Source organism: Propithecus coquereli, unplaced genomic scaffold (genome assembly GCF_000956105.1).
Source record: "Propithecus coquereli isolate 6110/MARCELLA unplaced genomic scaffold, Pcoq_1.0 Scaffold501, whole genome shotgun sequence".
Lineage (NCBI taxonomy): Eukaryota > Metazoa > Chordata > Mammalia > Primates > Indriidae > Propithecus > Propithecus coquereli.
In genome coordinates this window covers 650,090-662,590 of record NW_012150853.1, presented here as the reverse complement: position 1 = coordinate 662,590, position 12,501 = coordinate 650,090, and the positions used below count along the sequence as shown (strand labels likewise).

At 53.4% G+C, this 12,501-nt stretch overlaps 1 protein-coding gene across 1 annotated transcript in view; it reads left to right on the top strand.

Moving 5' to 3' along the window:
* Positions 1–12,501, top strand: part of CCDC57 (coiled-coil domain containing 57) — a 120,364-nt gene that overhangs the window by 64,523 nt on the left and 43,340 nt on the right. The window contains exons 12-15 of the mRNA XM_012656358.1: positions 5,089–5,311; positions 6,933–7,102; positions 8,569–8,605; positions 10,640–10,740. Coding sequence (XP_012511812.1) covers positions 5,089–5,311; positions 6,933–7,102; positions 8,569–8,605; positions 10,640–10,740 — 531 coding nt within the window. The remainder of the gene's footprint in view (positions 1–5,088; positions 5,312–6,932; positions 7,103–8,568; positions 8,606–10,639; positions 10,741–12,501) is intronic.

Genomic DNA, 12,501 nt, shown 5'->3' with positions numbered 1-12,501 from the left:
ACCACGCCTGGCTGATTTTTCCATTTTTTGTAGAGACGGGGGTCTCGCTCTTGCTCCGGCTGGTCTTGAACTCCTGGCCTCAAGCCATCCTCTGCCTCAGCCTCCCACTGAGTCTGGCCTTCTTTGGTTTGTGATGCTGATTTGGGACACTCAGTGTGCTAGAAACATCTGGAGTGAAGTCTCAGGGCGCAATCACTGGGACCTCCTGATCACTGAAGCTGGTCTCCCCAGTAGTACAGAGAGACATGAGTTTGGAACTTTGTCCCAAAGACTTACATCTTTGTGCACAGTGGCCGAGTCCTGGGTCACGCGGTGATCATGTTTCCCTCTACAAGAACTTCCTCCCTGGCACGATAGGCGTCTACACCTGATGCTGGCATGAGATGTGTCTCCCAGAAAGATGGGTTTGAGTCCTGACCCCAGAACCTCAGAGTGTGGTCTCCTTGGTTGTGGGGATGTGACTAGTTGTACGGATGTGACTAGTTGCACGGATGTGACTAGTTGAGGTCACACCGGAGTAGGGTGGGCCCAGAGCCAGTGTCTGGTGTCCTTACAGGAGGAGGGCAGGACAGCAGCGAGGGGTTGGGAGCCAGGGAAGGCCAGGGGCCGCGGCACCACCCGGAGCTGGGGGAGACCAGGGAAGACCCTTCCCCAGAGCCTTCGGGTGGATGTGGGCCCGCCCATGCCTGACTTCAGGCTTCTGCCTTCAGAACTGAGAGAACAAAGTCCTGTTGTTTTAAGCCACCATTTTTGGTAATTTGTTGCGGTCACTGCGGAAACGCACACAGACGCCACCTGCCGAAGGCCAGGCCAGGTCTCATCACAGATCTGCTTCTGGAACGAGGCTCGGAGGTGAAGTCACTTCCACCTGAAGATGACCCTGTGGCTCGTGCCAGAGTTTGGCACCACATGAACCCCAGCGCATCCCGTGTCCTGCCTCGGTCCCCCTGGTCCTTCCGGACTCCTTAGGGAAGCCACGTCACCTATCGTTTGCCCTGGGCCACAGGAGCTGAGCCCCAGCTGACCCTGTCTTAGGTCGTGAAGGCAGAAAGACGATTGTGGGCCCGTTAGTTTTTCCAGTAGTCTGACGTCTGTCCCTTACGGAAAGTCGCTCTCCCGGCTGTCTGTGGAGGTGGAGCCGCTGAACTCCCCTGGGGGACCCTCCTGGCTGGTGCCAGCCCTGCTGCCCAGCTGTCGGCCTCTGGGAAGGACGGTGCAGGCGCCGCGTGTGACCACTACGGGTGGCGCTTGGCTGTGCTTCTCGAGCACATGCCGACGCTTGTTGTCCTCCCAGCGTGGAAGGCGGGCTGAGGAGTGCTGGGAGCCGAGAAGTGGAAGGTGGTATCCAACTGCACCAGGAAGCCACTCTTGTCCTCTGTGGGCAAACATGTTGCCCTGCGGAGTCCCCAGACCTGGCCAGCTCAGAATCCCTCGTGCTGGAGCTTGTGGACAGCGCACCCTGGGCCTGCTCAGACCCATGAGGGAGGGAGCCCCGGGACTCTGCTGGTCTGAAAAGCAGCTCCTAGGACACGCCAGGGCACTGGTCAGCCTTGGGCCCTGGGTGTGGAAGGCTGCAGGGGCCAGCCATGCCTCCCCACTGCACCCCTTCCCCTCACCCCACAGCGCCCTGGGGGTGTCAGCAGGTGGTCTTGCCGCTGGCCACGTGGGAGAGCCTCCCACTACCACTGTCACACAGGAGACCTCCACCCCACTCCAGGTTTTTCTTTGTTGTGTTTTCCTTCCAGGCTGGTTTGTCTCCAGGTACTAGCTGGGCAGGACTTGGGGCCCATCTGTTGGCTGGTTTCTCTGTTAAGTCAACAGTGATCTTCAGTAGTGGGGTGGGGTCGGAGTAGTCTGCACCGCATGGCACGGAGAACCAGCCAGCTGTGCCTTTGAGCCTGTGCACGAGGGCCTGGCCATGGGGTCCCCTGCGATGGGTGTGGTGGGCTCAAGCTGAGCATGGCTTGTCCTCTGCCTGCCTTGGTCCCCAGAGAAGAAACAGAAGCCACCCAGAAGCTGTCTGCAAACGCGGGTCAGTGTGGCCTCTGACTGGGGGGTGGCTTCAGGATCAGGACTGGTGGTGGGGAGCATGTTTGCAAGTTTCTGGCTGGCAAAATGGAATGAAATTTTGAATCAAATCCTGCAGATAAGGGCACAACACCTGCACCCCCTGCTTCACAGGGAGTTAGTAACAATTAAGGGGTTAAGGGACGCGCCCCACCCGGTAAAAGTGCAGGTGTCGCTAACCAGCGGTTGCTGCCTGAGCTTTACAGAGATGGGCCCTGTGGACAAACGTGTGGCAGGAGTGCGGGGTCTGCTGGGACTGGGCTGGAGCGAGGAGCAGCTGCTCAGGGAAGCCTGTGATGAGCTCGTCGCAGGTCCCGTGGTGTAGGCACGGTTTGTGTTGTGTCTGTGCCGTGACATTTTCATCTGACTCCATGTGGCACCTGTTCACAGCGTGGAACTTGAGCAGGGGCACGTTGATTGCTCTGGCACTCACAGTCCCCGGCAACACGCGTGCAGGCACCTGTGCTGCGGCCGGAGGGAGGGCAGGGAGGCCAGTGCGACTGCACAGCGGAACTGTGGCCCTCAGAGCCCCCAGGGCCACCCCGTGCTTTACTCTTCACCACTTGTCGTGAGAGTCACGCTGTCAGCCCTGTTTGACACACAGGGAAGGTAATCTGCCCAGAAGTGACGGAGGGAGCATTGAACAGAGCCAGGCTAGTGGCAGCATCCACGCCGCAACCAGTCTGGTCACCTGCTGGCAACAGCACGCAGCGGGGAGGTGCCAACAGGCTGAGACAGGGAGGGCTGGGGGACCGCAGAGGAGTCACGTCCCCTCCCTGCTGGAGAGAAGCAGTGAGCAGGGAGGCCGGAGGAGACAGGTGGGCTGGGGGCAGGTGGGCTGGAGGGAAGTCCTCAGCCAGCGCCTGTGATTAGGCGAAGAGACAGCTACTTCTGAAAGTGAAAGTAACACGTAGCCATTGCAGAGATTTAAAAAGTTTCAGGCCAGGTGTGGTGCCTCACGCCTGTGATCCCAGCACTGATGGAAGCAGAGGCAGCAGGATCACCTGAGCCCAGGAGTCGGAGGCTGCAGTGAGCTGTGATGACACCACTGCACTCCAGCCTGGGTGACAGAGTGAGACCTTGACTCTAAAAGTAAAATAAAAATAAATTTAAAATAACAGTAAAAAAAAAAAGTTTAAAAATTAAAAGTTGTAGTTTAGCATAATAGTCTTTGAAATTCAGCAGAGCCCAGGTTTAAACCCATCTCAGCCCCCGCTGGTGCTGGGGCAGGTCCCTGCTGAGCCCCTCAGAGCCTCTGCTTGTCCCGCGGAGGCAGCGCAGCGGGGAGGGGTGTGAGACGTTCTTGGCGAGTCCCAGGACAAGACATGGTGGGTGGGCGAAGGACCGTTCCACTGGGGCGTTTTTTTGTTCGCTTTAGTTCTATCATAAATACCTTCCTGTGTCATTAAGATTCTTCAAAAACATAATCTAAATTGTTGCGCATTTAATCATACAGCCACACTGTGGTTTACCTCGTCGTCTTCTCCCTAATGGTCACTTGGATTGTCCACAGTGCTGCCGTAATCGTGCGGTGGGCATGTTTGTGAGGTCCCCATACTGTTTGCATGATAACCTAACGTCTGCTCGAGGGAGACTGATGACCCCTCCCCGGGAGCCCAGGCCGACTGGCGTTGCCGGTGACACACAGAGTCATAGTCCTGGGTAGGTCCCATCTGAGGCGTGGGGGGTTGGAGCACGGACACGGAGCCCCGAGGGTGGCTGTCTGCCCTGCGTCGGGTGGGCGCCGGTGTCGGGGACCTTGGAGGAGAGCGGGGTGGTGCTCTGTGCAGGTCTCGGCTGGGCTCGTGGAGCAGAGACAGAGAAGCGGGCACAGCGCGGGGCTGTGGCAGCGTCTCCCTTCTCAGGTATCCCAGGTCCCGGCCGCAACGTCTGAAAACAGGTTTTTGTGATTTGTCTGATTTTCTGACTACTCACAGCCAGAGAGGAAGATTCATAGCGGTGATCTTCCTGGTCAGAGGCAGAAGTCTCCTCCACCCCCGTTTCCGCTGACGATGGGAATCTGGGTGGACGGGGTTTGTTTTTTCACCCATGTTGACCGGTGTCCCTGCATCATCTTCCTACCTCGCTCGCCTCTCGGGAGCCTGGTGCCCTCCCCGCTCTGTGCTGACGCCTGGTGCCACTTGCCTGTGTCACCGATTTTCAGCAACTCGATGGTGGTGTGCTGTCTGGGGTGATCCTCTCCGTGTTTGTCTTGCTTAGGGCTCGTCGAACTTCTCAGCCCTGTGCATTGATGGTGTTCGTCGAGTTTGCAGCGTCTTTGGCCATCTTGTGAGAGGTTTTTTCTGCCCCTCTTGTTTTTTGGGTTCCTGTTTCCCTGTACGTCAGACTGCTTTGTGTTCTACCGGTCTCCAAAGATCTGGGGTTTTTTTTCCCTCTTTTGGGTTTTTTTTTTCTTTTTTTTGTTCTACCGGTCTCCAAAGATCTGGGGTTTTTTTTCCCTCTTTTGGTCTCTTCTTTCTGTACTTTAATTTGAATACTTCTGTTACTATGTATTTACATTCACGAATCTTTTCCTCTGCACTATCTGATCTGCTTGCAAGCCCGTCCTAGCCGGTGCACTTTCATTACACTAACATGCGCATAACGTATTTGCCGTCATAACTGCTCTTAGGTGAGCAGCTCTGTGGCTTGTTAAGCGCATTCATGTGGCTGTGCAGCTGTCACCACCATCCCTCTCCAGAACTTTCTCATCATCCCAAACTGAAACCCTGACCCCATTAAACACCAATTCCCCTCCCCCTCGCCCCAGCACTTCCCACCTGCTTTATGATTCTAGGATTCGATGACTCTGGGACTTAGACGACATGGTGCGCTTCGCGGACTTGAGTGTCACAGTCTTACCCCTGGCAGGTGGGACGGGAGGGTCCTTGCAGCCCAAGAGGACCAGGGAGCAGGGGCGGCCACAGAGGACAAAGGCGCAGCCTGTCAGACAAGCAAGGGAATTTTGTAGCCAAAACTGTTTTCCTTTTGCTTCTTGGGTTTGTTTTTGGTATTTGACAGACACTGCTAAGGCAGCCTGGAGAAGAAACAAGCAAAGATTTTCCGTGTAGTGAGATCCAGCGGCTACGAGAGCAGAATGCAAGCCTGCGGAACGCCGTCGCGCAGATGAGGAGAGACATGGAGACGCTCAGTGAGCACATCCTTCCTTCTGCCCAGCTGGGGGCAGAGACAGCAAGTGCAGAGCGGCCGGGCCCAGAGGCGGGAGGAGACACCGCCACTCCCGGTGAGTGGGCAGTGGGGGGCTGGGGGAGACGGCAGGACACGGCTCCACTGGGCTCACAGGAGCTTTGTGTTAGGCAGGGTCTCACAAGTTGTGACAACTGCTTTTCCTTCAAGAGAAGGGCTCTTAAGTTTGTTATTAAGAAACTTACGTGTTGGCAAAGTGGAAGGAAAAAGGTGAGAGGACCTACTTGACACACTTAGAAACCAACGTAGACCAGCCTGAGCAAGAGCGAGACCCCCTGTCTGTACTAAAAAAAGAAAGAATTCACCGGGTGTAGTGGGGGCACCTGTAGTCCCAGCTACCTGGGAGGCTGAGGCAGGAGGATCCCTTGAGCCCAGGAGTTTGAGGCTGCAGTGAGCTAGGCTGATGCTACTGTACTCTAGCCAGGGTGACAGAGAGAGACTCTGTCTCGGAAAAAAAAAAAGAAAGAAACTAAAGTAGAGCTGGGTGTGGTGGCCGCGTCTGTGGTCTGCGTGTGGTCCGGGCTACTCCGGAGGCTGAGGTGGGAGGATAGCTTGGGCCCAGGAGTTCAAAGCCAGCCTGGATGTTATGGTACGGAGTGCGAGAAAGACCACCTTGAGGCCAAATGAGCCAAATTGTGAGTCTTTATTAGCTGGCCAGCGACTACCCTCTGTACCACCACAGACGGCTGCACAGAGAGCAGTCCAGAGCCGAAAAGGTGAGAAGGCTTTATACTAATTTGGAGGGGGGGGCTACGTGACATTAAACATGACATAGTGGAACAAAAATAGTTACATCGTACATTTTATAGCCGCGGGGTCTGGGACCTGCCTCAGACCACCTGCCTGGCCTCGGGACTGATTACAATCTTTGAGCAAGCAAGGTTACAGAAGCAGATAGCATCAGCTAAGGCAGGGAGCATTCTTTCTTGGGTGAGGCAAGTACAGTAAATTTTACTGCAGACAGCTGGGGGGCTTACACAGTCAGTTACAAGGTCATTGCTTACAGAGTACAGATTTTTCTATTAGGGCGAGGTTTACAAAGTACAAGCTTTTTACCCTATAGACAGGAATGAGTCATGAAACAGCATTTTTATAATAACTTTTTATATTTTTGAGGCCCACTATTACATGGACAGCTAGTAAGACCCTGTCCCACACAGAAAGAGAAAGAACCCAGAGTCTTAGCCTTGGCCCAGGGCCTGGTTTAGTGCTGCGCTGCCCCCGAGTGGTTGTCACAGGGGCTGGTGGACACCAGGCCCTTCTTCCAGAGGAGCACCCTTGGGAGAGTGAGGAGGGCAGTCCCACCCCATGCTTTGCTGGCTGTGGGGCACCGTGAGTGGGTGTGGGCGGGTGGACGCCAGGCTGCTGGATGACTCGGGACTCAAACAGGAGCCGTTCCCCTCCGTGCACAGAGACGCGGGGGCTGGGAGCTGGGCTGGGTGTTCGCTCCTGCTGGCCGAGCCCCTCTTGGAGAATACAACGTCCAAGCTGGTCTCTGGCTGGCGCCCTGGTGAACGAGGAGAGAGGCCTTTCAGGCTGGTGCGGGGAGTGTGGGAGCCACCGTGGGGCGGTACAGGGAGAGGTCGGTGGTGAGCAGCTCTGCCTTGGGGGTCATGGACGTGAGCTGCGTATGTTACGTTCCCTGGTTTTTTTGGCAGATTATGTTCTGGCCTTTGAAGCAGAAGTACAGAACCTAAAGCATAAGTTTAAAACATTGGAAGAACAGCTAAAAGATGTGTTGGATCCTCTGAGGATGTCCTCGTCACACAGTAATGCCCGACCCAGTGTCCACGCCTCGGAGGGGACTGGTGAGCATTCTCATCTCCCTGTGTCACGTGCTCTGTCCCAGTTACACTCTGTTTCTTTGAAAAGTGAAGTGTGATCCCTCCAGAAAGTCCCCCACGTGCAGACTCACAGCTCGGGGAACCCTCGCAAACAGGGTTCCCAGCAGCCCGTGTGCTCCCTCCAGTTGGCCGCTGCCCTGACTCCTCCCTCCGTAGGCAGTTTCCCTGTTTTCACGCGGATGGAAGTGTGTGGAACACGGGCTTTTGTCTGGTTCCTTTGACCTATGTTGTGTTTGCTTGATAAGCCAGACAGTTCTCCAGATGTGTACCGGTTTGCACCCGTCCGCAGTGCGTGAGGGGCCTGCGCTCTGTACCCACCAGCACTTAGCACAGCCAGTCATTCTTGTAGCCATTCTAGTGGATGAGGAGCTGGTCTTGCTTAACTTGCATTTCCTCATCTGTTAGTGTGATCGAGCATCTTCTCCCGTGTTCGTTGGTGTATTGGTTTGCTCGGCTGCCTTAAGTGAGCACCACAGACCGGGCGGCTTAAACCACAGACAGGCATTTTCTGTCACTTCTGGAGTCTGGACGGCTGAGATCAGACGCCAGCAGCTGGTTTCTCCTGAGGCCTCTGCTTGGCTCGTGGGCGGCGCCTTCTCCCTGCGTCCTCGCCTGGCCTTTCCCTGTGCTCAGTCCTGGTCTCTCTTCCTCTTCCTGTGAGGACACTCGTCCCGCAGGGCCCCACCCTCGCAACCTCATTTCACCTGAACTACCTCCTTGCAGGCCCCAACTCCAAACACAGTCACGTGAGGGTTAGGGCTTCGGCCTGTGGATTTTGGGGAGCACAGTTCAGTCCATAGGAATTAGCCATTCAATATCCTCTTTTAGGACGTGCCACTTTGTGTCATTTGCCTGTTTTGGATTTTTATTGGATTGTCTGCCTTTTTTCTTAGATTTTTAGGGTATTTATTCTGATTATCAGTCTATTATTGGTTGCATGTGTTGCCTTTTACTCCTTCACTGGTATCTTCTGGTGAGTGGCAGTTCTCGATTTCAAGACAAACTCACCGGCCAGTCTTTGTGGTCAGCCCAGCATCGCAAGGTTCGTTCTAGTTTTCTCCTCTTTGTTATTCTAATTTCCTTTTCCAGCAGGGAGAAACCTGGCTCCCCTCATCCCTAAGAAAGGCACTTCTCTGATGGTTTCTGTGTGACGAATCCCCAGGGCTGCCGCAGGCCCCGCCTGCCCTCCCGCTGCGTTTTCTCTGCTATTCAGGTTGGATCCTTTCTACTGACCTGTTCTTTGAGTTTATCAGTTCTTCCTTTTGTCATTTCCATTCTGCTGTTGAGCCCATTCAGTGAGATTGTTTCCACTGAAAAGAAAAAATGACAATCTCCAGAGTCCCCAGAATTCATTACGCCTGAGAGCGGAGTCACCCGAGCACCGTGTCCTCTCCCCAGGGAGCGCAGGAGCTTAGAAAATGACTAGACAGGGCTGTGTTTTGCTGGACAGGGCACGGCAGGGGGAAGGGAAGCTGGCTGCCCAGGTGGTCTTGTCCTGGGATGAGCCTCAGGGAAGTGTTTTATTTGGATATTTAGGGACAAACCTGTCCCAGATCAAACAGGCAGGGCCTGGCACAGCCATCTCAAAACATGACAAAGAAATGTGTTTTGGGGTAAATATTTCTTATTTCCTTCAGCCCTTAAAAAAAAAAAACAAAACCCTTCAAGATATGCAGCCCTATAAAGTGAGTGTGTGGTCAGTTGTGGCCTGAATAAACTCCTAAACTTCCATCACAAGTTTATCTCCAGGATGCAAACCCGGGAGAGATAAGGTCAACTTCTCTACCCACCCTGAGATCCCTTTTTTGAACGTTCATCTTATCTCAGGCAGGTTTACTGAGCTAGAACACAGCCCTAAGAACCATCCGCTGCCTCAGGCTCCCTGCTTCGCCCTCCCTTCTTCTGGGGCACCCTTTTCGTCCTTTAAATCGCAGTTCTCGACCCTTTCTGCGGAGAGCCCTGCGCGGGGGCTGTGCGTTTCCCAGGTATGTCCTCAAAGTCTTGGCGTAATAAACCTCAGTTGAGCGTCACTCTCTTTTTCTGTCACGTATTGTTTAAATTCACACCGTTTCAACCGTTTCCATTTTGATTTTCTTCATGTCTTCCGTTTCTTTGCTGGAGCTTTCATTTTGCCATTTGTTGGAAGAGTGTATCAAATTGCCTGCTGGAGTGTTTTATGGCGGCTGCCTCATCGCGTAATTCCAGCATCTGCGTCATCTTGGCGTTGCCTTTTTCATTCACGTTGAGATTTCCTGGTTTTCGGTATGAGGAACAGATTTTGATTGTATCATTCTATCTTTCGTTTTGTCAGGCAGTCAGCGTTGCTAGGTGGGCAGTGGTGTCCTGGCCCACGCTCGGGGCCCTGCCCTGCCCTCTCCTCGGGAGCTACTGAGAGCCCCGTGAACTGCTGGGCAGGATTCAGCTCAGAGCCCGGTTCCCAGAGGTTTTGCTCTGTTACCTGTGGCTGGTTTCACGCATGGGCTCCTCCCTCCACCCCGACCCTCCCGTGTGCTCTTCCTGAAAGGGGCTGTGCTGTGTATACAGCAGGCTGCAGGCAGGGAGGGTGTGGGGCTTTGGGGATAGGGGAAGGGGCTGAGCCACTGCACCCAGCATGTTTTTCTAATTTTTTGAGATCAATTTTAGCTCATTGATTTTCACCCTTTCTTCTTTTCTAAAACATGCATTTAAATATTCATAAATATGTTTCATATTCTAAAATATGCATATAAATATTCTTGAATGGGGTTGAATGTGGTGGCTCATGTCTGTAATCCCAGCACTTTGGAAGGCCAAGGCAGGAGGATCTCTTGAGGCCAGGACAACATAGTAAGACCCTAGCTCTACACACACATACACACACACACACACACACACACACACACACACACACTCAGGTGCTGTAGTCCCACGTACTTGGGAGGCTGAGGCAGGAGGATCACTTGAACCCGGGAGTTTGAAGCCACACTGAGCTATGATCACGCCACTGCACTCCAACCTGGGTGACAGAGAAACCCCATCTCTAAAAAATATATGTGTGTGTGTGTGTGTGTGTGTGTGTGTGTGTTTTTATTTTCTTGAATGGACAGCTTTAGGTGTACTCCTTAAGTTTGGAAAGTAGCGTTGTTATCATTCAGTTCAAACTAATGTGTAACTTCCATCGTGATTTCTTCTTTGAACCATGTGTTATGTATGTGGACATCTTTTTCTTGATTTTCAAACAAATGGTCCCAAATTTAAGTGGAAAGACTAGAGCAGTTGGTCTCTGTCAGGTGCTACATGGTAAGCTTGGAGTTTTTCCTACAAAGATTCCTTTCTCTGCATAAGGGTTGTACTTTACGTACGACACCTCTCTGACCTGCATGGGGACCCAGATCTCTCGGCTGCCATGAGGAAGTCCGCACTGAGGTCAGCAGCTGGTCCTGCAGCCTCCACGGACGAGGGCAGAGATGAGAGTGATGTTCATCTCCCCTCCTTATTTTCTAAGATCCGAGCCTGACAGAAGTCGCTTTTCTCTACAGCAGGATCTGTCCGAGCTGGCCAAGCGCCCACTGGACTGGCGCTCAGGAAGCTCGGAGACAGAGTGCGTCTGCTGAACTTGCTGGTGACGCGGCTCAGGCAGAAGGTGAGGCCACCCTGCTGACACTCGAAGTTGTGGGGTCTTCCTACTTGAGAGCTGTTCCCACGGGTGGGCTCTGATCGGCTGCTGAGCCCAACCCTGTGTGACCTCTGACATCCTCTTGACCTCTCTGTGCTTTGTTTCCTTCCTTACTGAGGACGGGGCTGTTGTGAGGAGCAGCTCGTTTGTCTCGTGTGTGGTCGCAGAAGGTGCAGAGTCAGAATCTGCTGAGAGAGAAAAGGTCGGGCCGTGGTGCAGCGCCGGTGGGCAGGACTCCCGCCCCTTGCTGTGCCTCAGGCTGCTCCGCTGCCACCTGCCCGTGGGACCAGCCCCAGGAGTGGCCCACGCTGCGTGCAGTGTCTGTGACAAGCACACCCGTTGGCGGTCTCCCCGTGACGTTAGCAAATGCCGTCCTTTGCAGTCCCCTGGTCCAGTGCCCTTCTGGGGGTCAGGGTGTGATCATGCTCGGCTGAGAGGAATCCCAGCACAAATCCTGTCCTGTCACCATGTGGCTGGAATCACAACCCAGGTCTGATTGCTCCAAATTCATAATATCTTTTTGTTTTTTACTTTAAAAAATTATAACATATGCATAACAAATGTTACCATTTTAACCATTTTTAAGTGCACCGTTCAGTGGCATTAAGTACATTCCCAGTGTTGTGTAGACATTACCATGGTCTATTTGCAGAACTTTTTCATCCACCCCAAATGGAAACTCTGTGTCCATAAAGCAGTGATTCCCCACTCACCAGCCCCTAGTAACCAGCCCCTGGTAACCAGTGGTTCCCTCTTGGTCTCTAAATTGTCTATTCTAGGTGCCTCATGTGGACAGAATCATACAGTGCTAGTCCTTTTTTTTTCTCCCCCGAGACAGAGTCTCACTCTGTCCCCCAGGTAGAGTGCAGTGGAGCGATCATAGCTCACTGCAGCCTCAAACTCCCGGGCTCAAGACATCCTGCCTCAGCCTCCCGAGTAGCTGGGACTACAGGCATGCACCGCCATGCCCGGCTAATTTTTTCTATATATTTTTAGTTATCTGGTTAATTTCTTTCTATTTTTAGTAGAGACGGGGTCTTGCTCTTGCTCAGGCTGGTCTCAGACTCCTGGTCTCAAGTGTTCCTCCCGCCTCGGCCTCCCAGAGTGCTGGGACTATAGGGTGAGCCACTGCGCCGGCCAAGAGCTCGTCCTCTTATGTCCAGCTTCTTTCGTGTGGTGTAAGGTTCTCGAGGTCTCTCTGTGGATGTGTCGGAACTCCCTTCCTTCCGATGGCTGAATGATAGTCCGCTGCGTGAATCCACCACGATTTGTTTACCTGCTTGTGTGTTGGTCAACATTTGGGTTGTTTCCACTTCTTGGACAGCGAATAATGCTGTTATAAACATTCCTGTACGAGTCTCTGTGCAGACTTAGGTTTTCAGTTTTTTGGGTATATACCTAGAAGTAGAATAGCTGGGTCACATGATTATTCTGTATTTAACATTTTGAGGAACCGCCAGAATGTCTTCCAAAGCAGGTGCACCATTTTACGTGCCCACTGGCAGTGTGGAAGGTTCCAGCTTCTCCACATCTTCCCAACGCTGGCCATCGTCTGTCTGTGATTCTAGCCCTCCTGGTGGGGTGAGGCGCTGTCTCGAAGTGGTTTGATTTGCATGTTCTTGATGACACGTGATGGTGTTGAATGTCTTTTCACGGGCTGCTTGGTCGTTTGTACACCTTTGGAGAAATGTCTGTTTAGGTCCCTCGCCCACAGGGTTATTTGTCTTT